Consider the following 23,749-nt stretch of genomic DNA (forward strand, 5'->3'; position numbering starts at 1 on the left):
TAGACCAAACTGGCTCTCTGTTTTATATAAAATCACAACAGAATATTCTGCAATAAAAAAACATACGTAAGTTATTTTTTGTTACTGTTCTATAGGTAGGAAGAGATTTCTAAATTCTCAGGAAGACTTTTTTGAAGAAAAAGCAATTTTAGAGCACTGCCAACTCACCCTTTCTTGCTCTTGTCTGTTCTCTGTTGAAATCAGTTTCCTCCCCTTCCAGTGGCCATCCTTCAGGGCCAGGACACTGGCTTCCCTGTTCGAGGACAGCTTCAATGATAGCCATCTTCTGTTGCAATTTCTTTAAGTTATTTTGCATAGCATCCCTTTGCTGCAAACAGAAAAGAAAGGAACCAGGCCTGCCATAACTTCCCATTCTTCAATAAACAGAGAATAAAGCATTCAGAAACGAGACAGATGGTTACAAAGGAGATCTTATTAATTATGGTGCTTTCCCTGGGAGGTTTGTATGGCACCTATATAGTCTTTTATTGTATCTCATTAGTTAATGTTAACAACTCTAGGGATTTTGAGTTAATGGCAGTATACAAGTGGCATAAATAAATAAAAGGGTAATGCCTATCACTCAGCCCCCAAACTAAGGCAATTCTAATCAAGTCTGATTAATATTCCCATGTGGAAAAGATCTTATGTAACAGAGGAAAACAAAGAACATGATAAACTAGCAAGTCTAGCCATGATTCTGGCTGACAATACTGAACTATCAAAATCAATATCAAGAAGGGAGATGAGTTGCTTAGCTCAGAAAACCATTTTCAGGACTCAAATTCTGATTTAAAACTTAAAGGTCAGAGAATCTTCCAGCCTGCCTTAAATTGCAAAATAACCATACCCACGTGTTCTGTGGAGGAACGACTCAAAATAAGATCAATGTTTCCTTTTTGTTTGGTCAAAGACAATATTTTTCATTGTAATTTAAAAAAAAATACCAAGAAAACAATGAGCAAAAAACAATTTTATAAAATGGTAATATACACTTCATCCAACAGGTAACCTAATTAAATTCTATTACCACAGCAAACAAAAGAAAACAAAAAGACAAATAAAACCTTAAGAATTAACATATTGATATAAATCATCTAAATATATCACACACATATATAATAACAACCCTATACCTTCTATAAGGACTCATGGACCCATTTTATAACTCCCTATTTGATAAAATACCCAGGAAATTCTGATCTTTTTTATGTACGGTTGTTGCTATCTGATCAGTATGATTCAGTTTCTTTGAACATAGCTAAATTTTATTATACTGTCTGTAAAATTAGGCAGATTTTGATTGCCCACTGATGATCCCACCATTAATATCATGATTTGTTTCATTTCATGTTAATGCATTTTTATTTGTATTTGTACAAATTTGTATTTTATTTGTAATTCTGGTCTGTGACTGTAATAAAATACTGATTGAATAACAATATGCCAAATTACACATTTGTCTGTTCTTATAAAACATTATGGAACCTGTGCCAAAGGAAAATCATTTTTTGATTAATATCTTGATAAGAAAAAAATTGCCTTTTCAAAAACTGTTAAGTTACACATTTCTTGAATCCAATCATTACCATCATCATGTAAATCAAACAACAAAAAAAGGAAGAACCAAGAAAAGGGAAATGAATACTTATAAATACATAAAATAAATTTTACACTAGAGTGAAGGTGGTGAAAATATGTTTATTAAAATATATATTTTAAAAGGAAAAAAAAAAGGAAAAAGGAAATAGCATTCCAGTAGCTCCCCTCTCTTCCCCCTCTTCTTTCCCCACCAATGCTAATTGCTATTTAAATATTTTTATATTATGCTTCGGACATCTGTGATTATTGCTAATTTTTACTTGGATATTTTTAATTATTAAAAAAACATATTCTAAATATTTTAACTTGTCTTGCTGTGTAATATGTTGGGTATAAAGGAAACATTCCTACTTGAATTTGGTTAGACTTCTGCTGTGAATATTACAGTGTCAATGTTTCCACTGCTGCATATTCTCTAATTTTTTTTAATTAATCAAATTTATCACCACCCATCTCCCAAAAGGGACTCTGGGCGGTTTACAATAAAAGAATTTTAGTCTCCCAATCTTGTATTGTCAGAAATATTTCTCTTTTCCAATGTTGTGGCAGATTGATTCTTGCCTCTATCAGCATTATCTTAATAAATTGCTATGCTTTGCATTTATATTCTCTGGGATCACACCTAATAAAAGTATTTGGGATTTTAATTCAAATTTTATTTTCAGAATTTTCTGGATGTTTTGGTGTATTTCTTTCTAGTACTTTTGAGTCTTTTTGCAAAACCACCACATATTGTAACATGTTCCTTCTTTGTGGTGGCCTTTCCAACATTTACTGTTGTATGATTTATCCACCTTGGCAATCATTGACAGAATTATATACCATCTGTAGAACATTTTGCACCATGGAAGTTTTAAGCTTTCTCACCTTTCAAGATCTTGTTTTACTTCTTCCATTTATATGCTGTAATTGTTCTGAAATATATCTTTATGTTTGGTAAATTTTAGGCTCAATATGTTTACAAATTTCCTTTGCCAATTTTGTGCCTGGAATATAATTCCTTAATATTTTTTGCAAGTTCTTCTGTTATTTCTAATCATTTATGTTCTTTTTCTCTATTGCTGTTATCATCCTTCTTTATTTCTCTTTCTAATTTGATATCCCATAGGTTACCTTGGTTTGTTTGCATTTTCAAAATGATTTTGTTTGACATATTTTGCTTAGGGAGTTGGGGGTGGGTGGCACAGCTTTCTGCTGGTTCACCTCCTTCCTCCAGGGCTGGTCCCAATCGGTGGTGATAGGAAGTGAGAGATCTGGCCCGCAGCCCCTTTGTGCAGTGCCACAGGGTTCAGTACTCTCCCTGCTCCTTTTTAACATCTACATAAAACCACTGGGTGAGTTCATCCATCACCATGGGATGAGGTATCATCAATATGAAGATGATACCCAACTATACATCTCCATCCCGGGTGATGTAAGTGATGCTGTGACTACCCTCTCTCGGTGCCCAGAGGCTATAGGGGTCTGGATGGGGCACAGGCTTCAGCTGAACCCTGGTAAGACGGAGGGGCTGTGGGCTCCTCTGTATCCAGGAACTTACCATCTTTGGTTCTGGATGGGGCTGCACTGCCCCAGACAGACCCGGTGCAGAATTTGGGGGTCCTCCTGGACTCACGACTCCTGCTCGAACAGTAGGTGGCAGTCATGGCCAGGAGGGCCTTTGCTCAACTTCATGTTGTGCGCCAGTTACACCCCTTCTTGGATCGAGAGGCCCTCCGGTCAGTTACTCATATGTTACTACGGGGAACACCATTGCTTTAACTATGCGGACCTTTGTTGTCAGTGTGATGTCTCTGCTCTTAACTATTTTATCAAGATTTGTCATTGCTCTTCTCCCAAGGATTAAGCGTCTTCTGATTTCCTGACTGCAGTCAGCATCTGCAGTAATCTTTGCACCTAGAAATACAAAGTCTTTCACTGCTTCTACATTTTCTCCCTCTATTTGCCAGTTATCAATCAATCTGGTTGCCATAATCTTGGTTTTTTTGAGGTTTAGCTGCAAGCCAGCTTTTGCACTTTCTTCTTTCACCTTCATCATAAGGCTCCTCAGTTCCTCTTCACTTTCAGCCATCAAAGTGGTATCATCTGCATATCTGAGATTGTTAATGTTTCTTCCAGCGATTTTAACTCCAGCCTTGGATTCCTCAAGCCCAGCTTGTTGCATGATGTGTTCTGTGTACAGTTGAATAGGTAGGGTGAGAGTATACAGCCCTGCCGTACTCCTTTCCCAATCATAAACCAGTCCGTTGTTCCGTGGTCTTTTCTTACTGTTGCTACTTGGTCGTTATACAGATTCTTCAGGAGGCAGACAAGATGACTTGGTATCCCCATACCACTAAGAACTTGCCACAATTTGTTATGGTCCACACAGTCAAAGGCTTTAAAACAGAAATAGATGTTTTTCTGAAACTCCCTGGCTTTTTCCATTATCCAGCGGATATTGGCAATTTGGTCCCTAGTTCCTCTGCCTTTTCTAAACCCAGCTTGTACATCTGGCAATTCTCGCTCCATGAATTGCTGAAGTCTACCTTGCAGGATCTTGAGCATTACCTTACTGGTATGTGAAACGAGTGCCACTGTTCGATAGTTTGAACTTTTCGATAGTTTGAACATTTCCCATATAGACTATTGCAATGTGCTGTACATGGGGCTACCCTTGAAGAGTATCCAGAAGCTAGGGCTGGTTCAGAATCAGCCACACGAGCAGTCTTGGGTGCCCCAGGGATGGTACACATAACACCTTTGCTGCAGGAGCTTCATTGGGTGCCAGTTTGTTTTCGGGTCCAATTCAAGGTGTTGGTTATCACCTTTAAAGCCCTACATGGCATGGGTCCAGGTTACCTGAGGGACCGTCTCATCCCCATTACATTAACCTGTCCCACCCAGCCAGGTAGAGAAGGCATGTTATGGACCCTGTCTATGAGATATTGTTGATCGGTGGGGCCCAAGCAGTAAGCCTTCTCTGCCCTGGCCTCTGCCCTGTGGAACACTCTTCCCCCAGAGGTGAGGCAGGCCCCCTCTCTCCTGGCCTTCTGGAAAGGGTTAAAGACCTGGCTCTGCCATCTCGCTTGGGGCAGGAAGAGGGGTAGTCAATCCTGGGGGTGGCTAGCGCCTTAATGTGTTTCCTGTGTACTTATGAATTTAAATCAGAACTTTTAATATTGCCATCCTGGACGTTATTTGTCATGTTCTCATTTCAATGTGCTGTTAACATTGTAACGTTTCACATGTCCCTTTCTGTTCCGTGTTCCTTCACCCGGGGTTTTTCCGTTCCTTCACCCTCTGTTGTTTTGAGGGCTTGGAATGTGTGTTTGGGTTTGCGCTCCTGTTCAAGGTTACTTTCCCAGGCGCGTCTAACGGCTTCTAGCACCTGGGAGGGGGAGCGCCCTGACGAGGGATGGGGCGGAACTGCTTACAGGCAAGGCTTTTAAGTTTGTATTTGGCGCGCTTTTGCTCATTCTCAGCTTTCTCTGTATTTGCATACTATTCCTTTAATAAATCAGTTATCTTTAAGCCCGAGCTTGTGAGACTGAGTATTTGGGATTAGGCAATCGTTACATAAAGCTGAGAATCATTTTATCCCTTTTCCGCTAGCCCCATCCAATCGTTGGATAAGAGGGAACGCTAGCGATGACAGAACCGCAGCTTCGCGCAAGTGAGGGAAGCGAAGAGGAGCGGGAGGCGGCCAGAAGCCGGCCAGCGCTAACCTCAAGAGCGCAAAGAGCAGCACGTCGGGAGTTGCGAGATATCCAATTAGATGAGCTGCTGATATCCATGCAAGAGAGTCTCAGGAGTGAACATAGAACTGTTATGGAAAGAGCAACGGGGAGGGGGTCTCCACAATTGTCCTGGGAGCCCGAAGTCCCCTTGTCACCGAGGGTGGTGGTAACCAACCAACCCCCGGAGGAGCCGGTCACTCCAGCCCGTATGAGGGCATTAGAGGATAAAATGGATTTAATAGTGACGATCCTCAAGGATCTACCCAGAGAGGCAGAGCCCACCCCGGAGGATTGGGAGGAAGAGCCGTCACAGTACCCCAGGCACAGTACCATATTAACCCGGGGGAGAAGCAAGACTCGATCAACCCGTCAAGGGGGGGAGCGAGAGGCAAGACCTCCTAGGGATCGACCACCCATGGGGGCTCGGCGTACGCTGACATTCGCGGCACCGCCACAGCCAGCTGAGCCGGCAAGAACCTTCCCACCATTTGGAGTGAAATTCGATGGGGATCCCACAACGCTCTCCTTCTTTATCACTAATGCCAAGCATTATATAGAAGATTGGGGTCGGAACTTTCGGTCAGAACATGGCAAGATCAATTTCATTGCCAACAAACTGAGAGGAAGGGCAGCGGATTGGTATGTGCAACTATGCCAGGCTGAGGCAACTGAGTTAGAGGACTTCGATGACTTTTTGTGGGCACTTAAACAGCATTTCGAAGACCCCCTAGCTCAAGAAACAGCTAAAAATGACCTGCGGAAACTCTACCAAGGGTCCCTCTCAGTTGCCAAATATGCGTTGGAATTTAAAGCTTTGGCAGGAAAAGTGGAAGACTGGTCTGAGCCAACAATAATTGAATTGTTCAAACAGGGGCTAGAACACGAAATCCTTCGATGGGCACTAGGAAGAGATGATCCCAAAACGCTATATGGGTGGATTCAGTTGGCGGGCAGCGCAGAAAATGCCCTACAAACCTATGCCCATACCAAAGAGCTTAGACAAACGCGTCTGGCTAGAGGAGCGCGCACATCTGGACTTGCCAGCCGCCCCAAACCGAAAACCTGGGAAGAGGAGAGGGAGCGACGGTTCTCCAAGGGTCAGTGCCTCAGGTGTGGGAAAGAAGGGCATCGAGCCACGTCGTGCCCGAGACGCCGTCCAGAGGAACGACAGACGAAACCTACGGTAAAGTCGCCTGCTCCTGCTCCACCGCGAAAACTGAAAGCAGCCGTCGCGGAACTGGACCCCCCAGAACTACCCTTCGGCGAAGAGGAAGAAGAGTTGCAATTCGAGCAGCCGGCGGGAAAAGCCTACCACCTGCCCTGAAGGGCGCCCTAGGGCAGGTGGAAGAAACCGGGCGTAACCACGATTCGGTGAGTGGAAATTTCCCCACACTGACTGTTAAAGTTAAACTGAGCTCAAAAACCAAAACTGTGGAAGTGTGGGCCATGCTAGATTCGGGTTGCTCCCGTTCCCTGATGCACCCTGATGTCGTAGCGGCTCTGGAACTGCCCACGTTCCCTTTGCCAAGACCTATGATTTTCACCCAATTGGATGGAACTATGGCGGGAGGGAAAGCAGTCAATCATTCCACGGGACTGGTCGCCTTGCAGATGGGCTCCCATCAGGAAAAGCTGCCATTTGTGGTAGCTCCAGTGGGGGGTCCTCTGGTAATCTTGGGGATGCCTTGGTTTGTGCAACAAAACCCTTTTATCAACTGGCTGCATAGAACTGTGACGTTTGCAGATGGATTTTACAAAGTACCCGAAAAGGACCTACTGGAGGACATGGAGGGTGGAGGGGTAGCGTATACTACTGTGCAAACGCTTCAACCTCTTGAGGGACTACCCAATCAGTATCAGGATTTTGCTGAAGTATTTGGGGAAAAGGAAGCGGATCGCTTGCCACCCCACCGAAAAACGGACTGTGCCATTGAGTTTTTACCAAACGTAAAATTGCCTCACCCAAAAATATACCCCATGTCTCCCAAAGAGCTTACTACGCTAAGGGAGTTCATTGACAAAAACCTGGCTAGGGGTTTCATTGAGCCGGCAAATTCCCCGGTAGGAGCTCCTGTCCTATTCAGGCCAAAAAAGGATGGGTCATTAAGACTTTGTACCGATTTCCGCGGGCTCAATGCGGTCTCAATATTAAATAAATATCCTTTGCCCCTGATCAAAGATATGTTATCACATCTGGCCAGAGGCAAAATCTTCTCAAAACTGGATTTGAGAGAAGCTTATTTTCGTATTCGCATAAGGGAAGGGGATGAGTGGAAAACAGCATTTAACTGTCCCCTTGGGGCTTTCCAATACAAAGTCTTACCATTTGGCTTGTCCGGAGCACCTGGGGTTTTTATGCAATTAATCAATGAGGTCTTGCATGACCACCTATTTAAGGGGGTACTGGTATATTTGGATGATGTATTGATTTATACTGAAACCATGTCAGAACATATCCACTTGGTGCGTCAGGTATTGGCTAAATTGAAAAAAGCAGAGTTGTACGCAAAACTGTCAAAATGTGCATTTCATCAGTCACAAATTGATTACCTAGGCTATCGAATTTCAGCGCAGGGCATTGAAATGGACCCTGCAAAAGTAGAGGCTATTGTGGCATGGGAGCCTCCCCGTACCAGGAGACAATTACAAAGTTTCCTTGGATTCTCTAATTTCTATCGGGCATTCGCCCAAAATTTTGCAGAAATCGCCCTCCCCCTTACTGAACTGTTAAAAACTAAAGGACAGGGGGATACGCGACGTTCCAAGAACCCAGGCGCGCTCCTTAAATGGACTCCAGCCTGTCAGCAAGCGTTCGAAACGCTCAAACAAATCTTTACCACAGAACCAATTTTACAGCATCCAAACCCCTCTAAACCCTTCGTTGTACAAGTCGATGCTTCTGACTTCTCCATAGGAGCAATTTTGTTACAATCTGACCAATCCGGTGCTTTAAAACCCTGTGCCTACCTCTCTCGCAAATTCACTGAAACAGAGAGAAGATGGCACGTTTGGGAAAAAGAGGCTTTTGCTGTAAAAACGGCTTTAGAAACATGGCGACACCTATTGGAAGGCACTTCAAACCCTTTTGAAGTCTGGACTGACCATAAAAACCTGGAAGCTCTAAGCACCAGTCGAAAACTCAGTCCCAAACAGCTGCGCTGGGCTGAGTTTTTCAGCCGTTTCGACTTCACCCTTAAATTTATACCAGGCAAGAAAAACTTTTTAGCTGATGCACTCTCGCGCAGACCCCAAGATGCTGGCCCAGGGCCAACGGTCCAAGGCACCGTCTGGACCGACAAACAATTAAGTTTGGCAGCAGTGACGCGCAGCCAGACCCGAGCGCAATCAACGCAGCCTCCAGCCGCTCTGCCTTCCAGCCGCTCGCCGCCCTCGTCAATTCCCTCCGATTTGCAACAACAGTTGCTTTCCCACCTTAAAACAGATACTTGGTTACAAACCAATAGACACATTTTAACTTTCACCGACGATCTTGCCTGGCGCAACGATCGCCTTTATGTACCCGATGCTATGCGAAAAACCATACTCCAGCGCTGCCACGATGACAAGCTGGCTGGACATTTTGGCTACGTAAAAACTTTGCACCTTGTTCGCCGGCAATTCTGGTGGCCAACTTTGCTCAAAGACCTGAAGGCATATGTGACTGCGTGCCCTGTATGTGCTGCGATAAAGCGCAAACCAGGCAAACCCCAAGGTCTCCTTCAACCCGTTGCCACCCCATCTGTCCCTTGGCAGGACATTTCCATGGACTTCATCGTTGATCTACCCCCTAGTCAACGCAAAACTGTCATTTGGGTGGTTAAAGACTTTTTCTCCAAACAAGCCCACTTTATCCCATGCGCGTCTATCCCCACCGCACAACAGCTGGCACGCCTCTTCCTCACCCACGTGTACCGCCTCCACGGTATCCCCGCCCGTTTGGTGAGTGACAGAGGCACACAATTTACGTCACAATTTTGGCGGGCATTTTTGAAACTTTTGGGTACAAAACAATCACTTTCCACCGCCTGGCATCCGGAAACGGACGAATCTACAGAGGCGGTTAATTCCACACTGGAACAGTACCTCAGGGCGTTTGTTAACTACCAACAGGACAATTGGGTCGACTTACTCCCATTTGCTGAGGTCGCTTACAACAATGCCGTTCATCAAACCACTGGTCAAGTTCCTTTTAAAAGAGTTTTTGGACGTGAGTTTGTTCCTATTCCTGAACTTCCTCATCCTCAACCGCTACCAGCCTCCCTTACTGACTGGGCGGACTCTCTAAAGGACTCATGGTCTAATATTCAACTGGCTCTCCTCCATGCCCACACTACCTATAAACGCCATGCCGATGCAAAGCGTTCCCTGGAACCATCCTATGCTGTCGGGGATAAAGTCTACTTATCCACTAAGTTTATCAAGTCCCCACAGCCCTCTAAGAAACTTGGCCCTAAATTTGTCGGACCTTTTCCAATTATTGCTCAACTCAACCCTGTGACGTTTAAACTTGATTTGCCTCACAACCTTAAACGTTTACATCCTGTTTTTCATTGTAGTTTACTCAAACCCTGCCTGTCGTCGGACCGATGGCATCCGCAGCCCATTCCACCACCTCCCCTCATGATCGACAACCAGCAACACTTCGAGGTGACATCCATCCTCGACTCCCGACGCCAGCGCTCCACTTTACAATACCTCGTCCGCTGGAAACATTTCCCTCATCCTGAATGGGTTGCTGCTCCGGACGTGCTTTCCCCTCGTCTCGTAGCCCAATTCCACTCTGCCTACCCTGACAAACCTGCTCCATAATTTTTTTTTGGAGGGGCAATATGTCATGTTCTCATTTCAATGTGCTGTTAACATTGTAACGTTTCACATGTCCCTTTCTGTTCCGTGTTCCTTCACCCGGGGTTTTTCCGTTCCTTCACCCTCTGTTGTTTTGAGGGCTTGGAATGTGTGTTTGGGTTTGCGCTCCTGTTCAAGGTTACTTTCCCAGGCGCGTCTAACGGCTTCTAGCACCTGGGAGGGGGAGCGCCCTGACGAGGGATGGGGCGGAACTGCTTACAGGCAAGGCTTTTAAGTTTGTATTTGGCGCGCTTTTGCTCATTCTCAGCTTTCTCTGTATTTGCATACTATTCCTTTAATAAATCAGTTATCTTTAAGCCCGAGCTTGTGAGACTGAGTATTTGGGATTAGGCAATCATTACATTATTTTACATTTAAGATATTTTGTTTTAATTGTATTTTAATCTCTTTCTAGCTTTACTGTAAACTGCCCAGAGTCCCTCTTATGAGGGAGATGGGTGGTGACAAAATTTGATAAACAAATAAAATGCTTTATCTTCTTTTGGAGTTCTGCCATTTCCAATATATCTAGTTGTTGTTTAACTCTATTTAATTATGTCAGTGCTTGTCAACCTGGACTGGATTTATGAATCTGTTCTAATTCCTTTATTCTCTCTTCTGATTGTGATTTTCATCTATTATGTTTTTCTGATTTGCTGCAAGCCTTATTAAGATTCTTCTCATATAAGCTTTGTCTCCCATATAGTTACCTGTGACATCCCCAGAGTTGTATTTATTTTAAAAAAAGCATTTTAATTCTTCCTTGTATTTCTGCAATATGCTTTCTTGAAGTAACAGTGTATCATTCATCTTCTATCTGAAAGGCAATTTTTTCCCTGGAATCAAGATATTAGAATTGGTATGTACTCCGTGTATATCATTGAGCAAATCTACACTTCTTGGATAGATGGTGTGAGAGACTTCAGAGATCTAGCACATATCAATTCTTGAGTACATTTGGTGTCTTGCTGTAAAAAAAAAAATCTTTCTTTGGGATTTTTTTTTAATCTCCAAGCATTGGTCAAAGCCAATACACCCATGTACTGAAAAACCTTTCAAAAGGAGCTGTCTCCTTTTCCCCCTTGGAATGATTTTTCTAAGCTTGGATCTAGCACTCCATTCATGTTTCCTATGATAATTATTTCCTCCCCTGCAATTCCTGTTAACACCTGGAAGAATCTTTCATAGAATTGTTCCTTATCTGTGCTTGGAGTGTAAGTAGATGCGTTAGAATCTTATCTTCTTTTCTGAATTTCTGAATTCCAGGTTTAAAATTCTTCCTTCTTTATCTTTTGATTGTTCTAGTGCTTCCTAGGATTTAAAATAAATTACTATTCAATTTTTCTTTGTCTTATCCATTGCTGAAGGTCTACCCTAGTTTTGTTTCAGTAAATTGGCATAGTTTTGTTTTATATGTGTTTCTTGCAGACATACAGTATTGGCTTTAAATGTTTTGAGTTTATTAAAAATTGGATTTCGTTGAGTCCATTTGTATTTAGTAAGATCAATCTTGTCTTGTCCATTTTTCGTTGTTCGGTCCCTGAGTCCATGTTGATTCCTGGAGTCTGCCTGGATTAGTTCCTGCAGTTTTCTTAGCAAGATTTTGGAAGTAGTTTACCACTGCCTTCTTCCTAGGGCTAAGAGAGCATGACTCGCCCAAGGTCACCTGCCTTTGTGCCTAAGGCAGGACTAGGACTCATGGTCTCCCAGTTTCTAGCCTGTTCTAACCACTACACCAAACTGGCTCTCCTTGTCCATTTTAGTTTAACTTGGTAGCTATACCAAGTTTCCCCTCTTCCTCATCTCCAGCATACTTCTCAGCACCAGGAAGTTCTTTGTCCATTAAGTTCTGAGCAGTTAAATTTTCATACAAGGAGGAGGCCTCTTTATTTATTCTGATGGATGGCTTTTTTCATTTCCAAAAAGACTTCCAGATTTTTCTATCTGTAGCTGATTTACTTAAGTCTTAGTACAACTTTAGTTGTAATCCAAAGCATGAAGATGGTTTTGACTGTATAATCCAAAACAACAACAATCCAATGGTCTTCCAACAGCACACACATCGCCACTGTAACTGAGACCATCCACCTTGCTGCTGGTCTCCTCTTTCCTTCCACCTTTCCCAGCATTAGAGCCTTCTCTAAGGAGCTAGGTCTTAATGTGTCCAAAGTAGGATCATTTGAACCTGGTCATTTGTGCCTTGAGTGAGGTCTCTGGGTTGATTTGTTCAATGATCCATGTGTTTGTTTTCCTGGCTATCCACAGTATTCTCAGGAATTGGACCAACACCAAAGTTCAGAAGCATCAATACCCTAACTATTCTGCTTCTTTGTAAGTCATAATTGTCAGTAATTTCAACTTTAAGTATATTTTTAAATTTATTATATTGATATGACGTCCATTTCATTTCAGAAGCAGACTCCAACAGAAATGATAGTATCTTAGACATCTTTGAGGCAGCTAAGGAATCTGGCCCATACTGAGCAATCAAAACATGCTTGAGTTTATTATACTGCCACATATTAGGCAAAGAAAATTTTATCTAAAGTCATTAAAATTCCTTAAAATACTCATTACAAAATAAGAGATTTACAGTAACCATTCCAGCCTTTGTCCATACTTTCCAATATTTACCTGGAATTTATACTTACCACCTATTTTTAAAATGTAATTCTCCATAAAGTTAAGTATTCATGAGATTCAGCATCAAAATCCAATCTACAACTCAGTAGGGCCCAAATATATCTAGCTGCTTACAAACCAGGACAAGTAATTGATCCAAGTAATTGTCAAGATCTTAAAGGAATCCCACAGGAAGTAAATTAATTTCTTCCTAATTAATCTTATGGCCTGTGTATTTTCCAAATTGTTGAACCACCTATATCAAGTTAGGCAATGAGGTAGAATAATTATCCAATATTGCCAAAATAGTATCAACGAATAAAAATTATTAGAATCTGCCAGCATAATCCATGAATACCACGAACTTGCCAAACTCTAATTGCCAATGGCTCCAAAATTAAGTAAAACAGCAGTGGAGAAAGTGGACAACCCTAAAATGCCACACTGTATTTCAACTGGTCTAGAAAATAATCAGTTTGTTATTATTCTTGTTGTTGGTTGCAAATAAAAATTGCAATCCATTTAATAAAAGAAGGTGGGAATTCATACCACAGATTATTTGCTTTAGAAAATAGTACTTAAAAGTACTTTTAAATTTGAAATATTTTAATAGATAAATTGTCAGGGGATATATATTTTTACTTTCATTTTATAATTTTTTACCCTATAAATTCTAATGTTTTAGGCTCACCCCATAAGGTAACAAATGTATTAATATAGTAATGGCAGAGTGAATGCTGTATCATTATGTGATATATTTTGTTAGTTTGTAGTTTATTATTGTATTCCTTGATTGTACTTTTTTTTTCTTTTAAATCTTGCTGGTCATTGACCGAATAAATAAATATATATCTATCTTTAGAAAATTAATCTGAACTGTGTTGAAAGCTTTTTCAGCATCCAAAGAAATTAATAGAGCATAATCCAATCTATTTTGAGCTGTACCCAGAATACTATTAATAAATGTAAAATTATCTAATGCTTATCTACTTTTAATAAATCCAGACTGAGATGGATGAATTATGTATTGTAATACTCTCTGCAATTGCCTAGCCAACAAAACAGTTAATAGTTTAATATCTACATTAATTAATTAAATGGGTCTATAACTTGCACAGAATTTAGAACCTTCATCTGTTTTTAAAATCAGTGTTATAGAAGTCTAATAAAAAGATAAATTTTCTGAATTTAAATGATTCATTACAGACTTTAACACCATTGGGGCCAAGAAATCTCTAAAAGATTTATACCAATCAACAGGAAAGCCATCTAGGTCAAGGATTTTCCTGTTTTTCATCAATGGAATTATTTGTAGTATCTCTTGTGGCTTCAAAGGAGCTTTCAAAATACCTATACAATCCTGTGATAATGGTTGAATATCAAAAAATCACCCATTTGCTGGTGATCTGCCATATCATCAAGTTTATATAATTGCTTATAGAATTGAAGAAAAAGTAAATTAATAGATTTGGGGTCTGTAATTCCCAGTCCATCATTTGTTGAAATTGAAATTGAAATTTCAGAGATTATATTTTTTGCATTAATGGTTTTAAACAATGTGCTAATAATTTTACCTACTTTTTCACCAGATTTCCAGTATGTGAACTTGAATCTCTTCAACGAGAATTTAACCAGAGGAGAATAAAAGTTACCCATCTGTAATTTAGTTAACATAAATGCATTATAAGTCTGCATTTATTGCATATGCCAGTAAATATTCTTTAACTAAATTTTCTATGTGTCAAGGAAGTATTAAAATACCATTTACCATTAACTATCTTGACAGCTTTGAAATGAAATGTTAATGTAACTGAAGCAGGATGAGATCACAATAGGGTTAACTCTTGAATCTGAAGCATTATCAAATAAAAGAGATTTTTTAAAAACAAAATCCAACCTAAAACAAGTTCTGTGAGCATAGGAAATAAAGGGATACTCCCTTTTTGTAGTGCAGTGTAACCACTGAATAGCCTTCAAGTTAAATTCATGCATAGAAGTTTGCATTACTTTCCAATTTAAATTATAAACACAGTTGAGGAGGAATATTTCTATCCAATCTTCTATCCAGGATTTTGTTATGGGTTTTCTGTCAACAATTAAATAATCAAAAGACTGCCCTCTGGAACAGTATTGCCTCAGAGATCCGTGCTGCTTCCACCCTAATGATGTTCTGAAAGGCAGCGAAAACCTGTCTATTCTTGCAGGCCTTAGGGTAAATTGATGGGTGAGCCCCTGCAAGGTTTTTTTTTCCTGCTGTTTTTTTTTTGTTCTGTATGGTTTTCAAGATGCATAATATCTGTTCCTTTGTTTTATTGTCCTGGCTTTTATTATGTAAAGTGCCCAGAGTTGGTTAGAATGGGCCATTCTTTATAATTATGTAAATAAATAAACCATATTTATGAATGTACAGTATTAAATAAATAATAACCTCAGTAGAATTAACACTATTATCAGTAATACACTGTATGAAAAACCCATCAAGCCAATTTAAGAAAAAACACATTTTTCTTCATGTAAAATTTGTAGGTACTGTAAAAAGGTACCAACTTTGTCCCTATTTGAAACAAATGTTTATGCTAAACAAGTTTACACATGCCTTTAACATTCAACTTAATAACCTGAGCATTAAAGTGTAATCAAAATAAATCCATTAAAGTGTAATCAGAATAAATCCAAGAAATACAAACCATACTGAAAGCTTAATGGCACATAGACATAAAAACCCAGCTACCCCATTCTAGCTGATATACTTAGGGGACTAAGAAAATGGCTAAATATTAAAAACACAAAAAATAAAAGTATAGACAAAAAAACACAAGACATGAACAATGAAAGTGACTTTCATAGGAAACTTATTCACTGCCTACTCCCCTCCCTCCTTTTCTAATTTCATTAAGGAAACAAGTGCCAAAATTATTGTTAAAATTGAACACTAAAAAGGAAGAATAAAAATACAAATAAAAACAAGTGTATATAAGCTCCATCTTATTTTCACCACAAAATAATAGCTGCAAAAGCGGTTAACTATAACCATCAAAATCATAGCCCTGTAACTTTCCGAAAAGAAAAAAGAAAAACTCATACTACCCAGCAATCAAAACAAAATATCAAAAGGAAATTACCACCAAGGAAATTATATAATTAGAGTAAGAGTTGAACTGAAACGCATTAAAGAAAAAGAAAAAATGCATTAGAGGAAAAGCAGCAGACAACAATGTAGCAGATAACATCTGTCCGCCATTTTTGTTAAAAAAAAAGAAAAAAGAAAGAAAAAATATATAGTATCATAGTTCTTAAGCAAGGACAACTGTGACAGAGGAAGATATTATTATTTTGATTTGTATGGTCACCCATCTCATCTATTGACTCTGGGCAGCTCACAGAGGAGTAGGTGTAGGAGCCAGCCTCTGTCCACCAATCAGAAAAAGGATTATTACCTCATAGTTGCTATGCAAAGAGAACAGGAACTGGAAAAAGAAGCCACTTCTTTGGGGAAAGCGCATGTGCGTGTGTGTGTGCATGCGTCCGCACACACAAATGCCCCATTTAAAAATGGCAAGAATAATTTATTGAGCAGCAGGAAATTCTAAAGTTTCATCAGGGACTGTAAATCACTTGATCTGGCCAAAAATTGAAAGGCAAAAAAAAAAAAAAAAAGCAGGGAACAAAAACCAAATAGGATTCTCTTTAGCCAAAGTACTTGTGGGACCAAACTATTTTCTTAAAGAAACCACAGATTATCTATCTGGAAAATTCATGCCTTCTCTGTGACAGTGCCTGCCTGGTGGTACCTCATCCCTCGGGAGATCTGGATGACCCCAACTCTGTTAACTTTTCATAAAGCATTGAAGACCTGGCTGTTCCCCCAGATGTTTCAGCCAGGAAGCTAGGCTGGAATTGTTGTTTGCGACCTTGATTAGGTATCTAAATGTTAGATTGTTTACGTTTATTGTTTTTAACTTTGTATGCTGCCCAGAATCATTATCATGAGATGGCTGAACTCAGTCTGGAATAGTTGCCCCACATAGCAGGTCATTCACCTAAAGAAGCCATACCTAAACCCTCCATATGTTCTGGCCCTCAAATCCCAGAATTCCAAGAAATATAACCAAAAGCTGGAAAGTGACTTCCATCACATTTGCAGGACATCAGGTTAGAGACCAGCCAAAGGATTATTTGTTTTGTTTTTACAACTGTAATAGTTTGGAAATTCCTCTCTACATCTGTAGTGCTGATAATAGACTCCTCTCTTTGTGATAGTCCAAACTATATTCCAGCTATCTATCAAAAGGTCTGTGGAGGCTAGAATGGAAGATGCCAAGAGTATAGGCATAGTCCAGTTTTGCAAACCTTTTTACCATTGCTCATCGTAGTCATTTAAGTTTAGATTTTCTTTTCATCAGGAAAAGGTGGATAGAAACAGGAAAACAAAAAAGAGTGTTTTTGAAGTTTGAAATAAAAAATAAAACACAAACAAAGCTTCAATTAAGTCCCAGAGCTTGCAAGACCAGAACTGAGACAAGGTTTTCCACTTGAAAGAATCAAACAAGTTTCATAAAAGCAACCTTGCCTCCTGAAAGTAAGAGGTACACACCACAAAAGAACACACTATTGTAGTGAAAGAGGTAGTGAGTTTGTAGCAAGAAGCCTTTTTGTAGTATCTAGGAATCTAATAAAGTACTAAATCTAATAAACCTGATCAATAAAACTGTCAGAAAGGCAACACATCCACACATATATACATAAACACAGATAAAGTATTTTGAAAAGGTACATAAAATGATTTTATAAAAACATAAAATTGAAAGGGATTTTGGAGGTCACCTTCAAACACGTTCTCAGTGCACAATCTGCAGTGCCATATTCCAGCAGATGACCACTCTCTCCTAAACATTTTCAGTGAAGAGTTCACTACTTCCTATGATAGATTGTTCCCCTGTTAAACAGTTTGTCCCGTTAGGGAATTTTTCCTCAAATAATCTTTGCTGCAATTTCCACTTATTGATTCTAGTCTTGCACTCTGGAGCAACAGAAAACACAAACTTTTCTTCTAGTTAACCTGCCCTTATGGCAGGACAGAAAGGGTTATTCTCCTTTCCTTGAGAAAGCAGGGTAATTGTCATAGGAATTGACTATAGCTAGAGAAGAAAGAAGCACTAACAATAAATATGTCAGATCCCAGGACAAAAACAGATGAACACTGCATCACAAGATAGAAAAAAGATATTCATTTGCCTGGGGAACCATGTAAATACAAACAACAAAATGTGAGTGTCCAGCCCATCTCTGGTGAACAGGATAGTTGATAGCAAGACCAGCTTTTTTTTCTCAGTCACTGGAGAAGTAGATCTAACAGCAAAGTGACAGCACCTCTTTAAGGGTTGCATCTGATGATGAAATTTATCAATCCTTGGATATTTAACAAATGTGGAACAGCTTGTCCTAATAGCAAACCTGCACACTTCCTGCTTTTTGATTATGTGCCATTTAGTAATTGTCAACTCTTAGATAGACCATATAGTTAGATTATCTCCATAATGATCTGTCCCTAACTTGTCCTTTCAGGTCTTCTAACGGTGGATTCATCACCACTGTAATTGAGTCCATCCGCCTTGCTGCTGGTTGTCCTCATCTTCTGATTCCTTCCACCTTTCCCAGCATTAGAGCCTTCTCCATTTGTTTGTTTTCCTGGCTGTCCATGGTATTCTCAGGCATCTTCTCCAACCTCAAAGTTCAAAAACATCAATACTCTTCCTATCCTGCTTCTTCAAAGTCCAACTTTAGCTTCCATAGAGTGTCACAGGGAATACCATGGCTTGCACTATTCTGATCTTTGTAGATATAGACACATCACAGCATCCAAGTATCTTCTCCAAGGCCTTCATAGAGTGCTAGTCCATGGCGTGTTTCTTGACTGCTTGTTCCTTTGTTGTTTACGGTTGATCCTAAAAGGCAGAAGCTATCCACCACTTTAATATCTTCATTGTCATTTCTAAGGCTGGTTGTTCTACCTGTTGTTATTAGTCTGGGGTTTATTATATATTTAATTTTAGTCCCATTTTTTTCACTGTACTCCCTGACTTTTATTACTAGAGCTTGCAGATCCTTTGCATTTTCAGGTATCAGAGTAGTGTCATCAGCACAGCACAGATTATTGAAATTTCTTCCTCTAACTTTAAAACCACACTCATCTTTCAATCCAACTTCCCTTAATATATATTAAGTATATACTGTAGGTTGAATAAATGAGGGCAGAGTACACAGTCTTGTCACATTCTTTTGCCAACCTGGAGCCAGTCTGTTTCACCATGTTCTGTGGCTTTCTCATGAGTACAATGAGATGTTCTGGGGTTCCCATTCTTCTGAGCAAGTTCCACAGCTTGATGTAATTGGCACAATTTAACTCCTTTCTATAATTAATGAAGCACATATTGACTTCTTTTTGGCATTCTTTGGCTTTCTTGATTATCAGCAATAAAAACTTCCAGCTATGAAACCTGTTTTCACTTCTTGTAATTCCCATCCATATTAAATGTTTGCAAAGTTGTATGTCACATTATCTAATCCAAATACAGTACTGGTAACCTGTACCCCGCATGACATATGCTTCCCTAGGCACCTTAATACAGTATTGGCAAAATGGCTGTTCTTTTGTCAATCTGACTTTTTATTGTTATTTAACATTGAGAATGGGAGAGGTCTCCTAGAAGTGACTGCCATCCTTAAACACCCCCATTGCAATTTTTTGGCTGATTTCAGGCATATTTTCAGAGTTTTAAGGGTAAGAATAGGAGCCAGAGGCCTCTGGGAAGCAAACTGATCCCATCTCCACTCAGCTTCATTTCTTTACTATTGCAGTCAAAAACCAAAATTGGTAAAATTGCTAAATCTATGAGACACAGTAAATATATTAATAATAAGAAGTCATCTTAATATAGATCCTACAGGTAATATAACAATATATAGAGATACTAAATGAGATTACATCATCACTCTGATAGTAGGTATTTAAGACAGAACGAATATGAATGCCTGGAAATTTAACTATTAATGAGAATATATATTGTGTGCAGATGTCCTTACAAAAACAGAATATAAGAAAAAATGAACTATGGTTTCCATAGGATGCATCCTGCATGAAAAAAGTCAGACTTCATATGGGATTTTCCTATATCTCTCTTCAAGTCTATTGGTAACCTATTAAAGGATGCTAATGGCATAGCTCTCCTATTCTGACATTTTAATCTGACTTAAATATCTAACAATCTCAGACCACTGTGGGGAGGGGAGGGGGCTAACTATGGGAATAAAAGTGAAAGGCTCCTATTCCATTCACACCCGTAACTCCACCAAAACAAAAAATAGAATAGGGTGTCCCCCTGCAGCTCCCCAGGAAGCTGGGAGGCTAATTTCCAGCTCCAGCCTCTCAAATGTTGCTACCCCTGCTCTAACTCACCAAACAGTGCCAGAAGAGTACTATAGTGCCAAAAGGGTAAGATACAATAATCAGAAAGTTATTTCCTAAGATTTGTAGAATAATTAATTGACTTTGGGACTGAACTGATCAGGGTGGAGCACCAATCTACCCAGCATGAAGTCTACAGAGATTCTTCTGCATTAACAGATCTCCCCCACTCATCTGACCAAGCTAAGCATCAGGCAACTCCACGATAAGTGAACACTCATCTCTGAGAGCTAGAATCAAAGCAATCAGTAAAATGCTATCAAAATTGTATTCAGATATTGCAGGAAAGGATATAGAATACATCTGACTCAAGGAGTCATGGGAGTATCTTTTGCTTTGTTCTCCTGAAAGTGAAAACAGAACCTCAGCATTGCTGAAGTCTGTAAGTTTGTAAACAGCTAGAAAAGATTGTGAAGCATTGTGGAATGGAAAGATCACCTGAGACAGATATTGATCTGATATTGGCAGATACTAACAACAGATTTGCCTTACTCATATCATTAGAAATGTGGCCTCCTGCTAAGGGCCTGAGACCAAGATCCCACCCTTGGTGATTGATATGCGCTTTCATGTTGCTTGCTGGTCACAGCTGGTTTTAGCAGTGGTCCCAGCTTGCAGACTGGGAGGGCGTGGAGGGGGCAGGGAAGAACCACTGTGATGTAAAAGGTCTAGTGAGATGAAAGAAAGATCCCTACCATAGTCCTAACTGTGAAATGAACTAGATGACTTTTTGTTGTCTTCCTTCCTATGTACCAGGAGAAGGCCTTCTTTTTCTCTTTATTTTCCATCAACATTAGGGTGAGAAAATTGTCAAACAGCTTCTTCCCAAGAAAATGCTCGTCTAAGAAATTCACTTTGGATTGCTGACCAGTGACCCAATGCTTCACCACAGCAATCCATACTTTATTACTGTAGATTGTTTTATCGGAGTCCTAGCTGAAAATTACCAACCAATTGTTGGTGAGCCTGCAAATAACTCAGCCAAAAGAGCAAAAGTATTGATGCCCTTCCAAACGGTTTACGTATACTTCAGGAGCAGATTGTGTGCACACGACACCAAAACTCTGGCCTTTCTATAACTGATTTCCTTTGCTGTTATCATCAGAGTTGTAATCTCACCTACACCCCAAACAGCACCATCTACAAAGTTTCCTTGGGTAGAGAACAGAGCTTACAGTATGTGTGGGGGAAGCTTTGGTCTCAACTGGCTCCTACTCTTTGTTGAACAACTTAGCAAAAAAAAAAAGTGTAAATGGAGCTACTGGTTCAGAAGGCCTCTCCTTCAGGACAATCTGTGATCCCTTGCTTCTACTCTCCTGGGGAGGGGATTGTCTGACATCTTTTAGAGACCCTCTAGTATTCCAATAGCATTTTATTTCTGCCTCCTGCTAAATACTGAACTGTGTAGCAAACCCATGTCACTCCAACATCCCAGCTGCAGTATGGTTTTCCATGGCCAGAATAGAAGGGGAATGATGGGAGATGATGGAGCCTCTTGACATAGGTAATCTAAGCACTTTTAATTATGCCTGGGGAAAATGATGGGCTCCTCTGCAACATGCTTCCTGCCTAACAGCACAGTCTGAACTAAGCCACAAACTTTTTGCTATATTTTAAAGTTCATTCAAGTTTTGGGCTCTGCTCCTAGCTCTCACTGGCATAATAGGGACAAGGAAATTAGTACACAGAGGTAAAATGCTGCTTCATTGCTGTGAAGCAGTGTCAACAGCTGAACATAGCAGGATACCTGAGCACAGACCTGGAACAGTCGGTGCTTGCCAAGAATGATGTCCCTCAATGGGTCTTAAAGCCATCTTACAGCAGCAAAGGAAACAACACAAGATAGGTCTTAATATACAGAGAGAAGAGGAGCAGAAACAACTTCCTTGGGCAATGAGGCTATTATGGGCCCCTGGTGAGCCTATGTCACCCTCCCCACCTACTTCTGACTAATTGTGAGAACAGGACATCTTTATTAAGGTCACCAGCCAGAATAAATGAGAGTGTTGAAGAACTGCTTAAGAAGAACTTAGAAGAACTGCTAAGAAAAAAAAAAGGCTGAGCCAAAAGTGAAAGGATCTCCTTTCACAGATCAGACTGAGTTTATTCTCTATCTTCTCCATGGGAATATTTCATATATTTGAATGTCACTGTCATGTCCCTTTCTTAACCACTTTTTAACAGACTAAACATATCCAGCCCTTTGTACTATCACCCAAATGAATGTTCAAACTTTTCATCATCCTAGCTAACCTTCCTCAAATCACTCACAGTCACCGCAACCTCCTCCATATACAGTAGCTCCTTTCTCATCTAATCTTGTGTTGCAGTTCACATGCATTAGTTCTTCACAGTTATGTTTGCAAGCATACAATCTCATACCTGTGTGGTGAGAATTTCACTCTGGGAGAATAGACCTAATGAATCTTCCAGCTGGGTTGCTTCACTGGCATAGGACATCATTTCTTCACCTTCCAAAAACAAAAATGTTTCAGAGAATAAGAGACAGCAAACAATTCTTAAGTAGAGTGGGAAGCTTATTGAAAGAACAAGAAAACATGGGGCAGTTAAGAAACTGCAGAACTCCAGCTTTTCTGCAGCATCTGAACAGATGGATAAGCAGTGAAATATCCTATGTGACAGGGCAGCTATTTAGGTACTGAGGTTATTCAGTGTTAGGCAAGCAAGGAAGAAATGAAATGAAAATATCTGAGAAGTTGAGCAAAACCTCCAAAGTAGCAAAGTCCCTCTATGCTGTTTACATAGCATCTATATCTTTGTTTGTGAGTGGCTTCAACCTATAAGGGTTTGATTTTATTAAAGACATTTCAAGTCTAATTTAGAAAGACTGATTCAGCAGAGACCCAGATAGCCAATTCTTCCCAGATTTAACATGAGTTGATTCACACCTTGTGCTAAGCTATAACATGATGCATCTTTGACTTAGTATGTGAACAGCAATGGATTACTGTTGTCACTTTTAAAATTCTTCTAACGTAGCCAGTATGGCATTAGGGTTTGGTCATGACCCTGCTGCTATTGGGTTGCACTTGGATGGGATAATTCAACAGGGAAGTTGAAATGCTGGGGCAAAGTAATAGTAACTAAGCATTTAACTCAGAATTGAAAAGTTATTATAGACTGTTCTGCTGATTCTCTTGCAGAGAAAAAGATGGAGACAACTGCTCTCAGTTGTATGTCTAGCAAAATTACTGTTAAAATCTTTGCTAGGAGGAAGTCAAAGCTGAATTGCTGGAAGTTGGGCAGCATATAAATTTATTAAATAAATAAATGATGGTTGGAGTTCATTTGCTAGGTTGTGGTATTCATTTATACACTTTTGCATTCTGGTGATACTGAGTTTCGGAGTGCACTTAAATGCAAGTTTTGCTGGTTTTTCAAACCTGAAGCAATAATGATTTCTTTCCTTTTTAGCTGTATTGTAACATTTATTATTAAAGCAATAGTAAAGCTGCAGCCCTTTTTCAGTAGTCAT

General features: G+C 40.0%; 1 protein-coding gene across 1 annotated transcript in view; it reads right to left on the reverse strand.

The window, feature by feature from the left end:
- Window positions 1–23,749, reverse strand: part of BRCA1 (BRCA1 DNA repair associated) — a 74,168-nt gene that overhangs the window by 39,473 nt on the left and 10,946 nt on the right. The window contains exons 5-6 of the mRNA XM_063300476.1: window positions 22,636–22,724; window positions 169–328 (exon numbers count right to left, since the gene is read on the reverse strand). Coding sequence (XP_063156546.1) covers window positions 169–328; window positions 22,636–22,724 — 249 coding nt within the window. The remainder of the gene's footprint in view (window positions 1–168; window positions 329–22,635; window positions 22,725–23,749) is intronic.

The sequence above is a fragment of the Candoia aspera genome, chromosome 4, assembly GCF_035149785.1.
Source record: "Candoia aspera isolate rCanAsp1 chromosome 4, rCanAsp1.hap2, whole genome shotgun sequence".
In the NCBI taxonomy this organism is placed as follows: Eukaryota; Metazoa; Chordata; class Lepidosauria; order Squamata; family Boidae; genus Candoia; species Candoia aspera.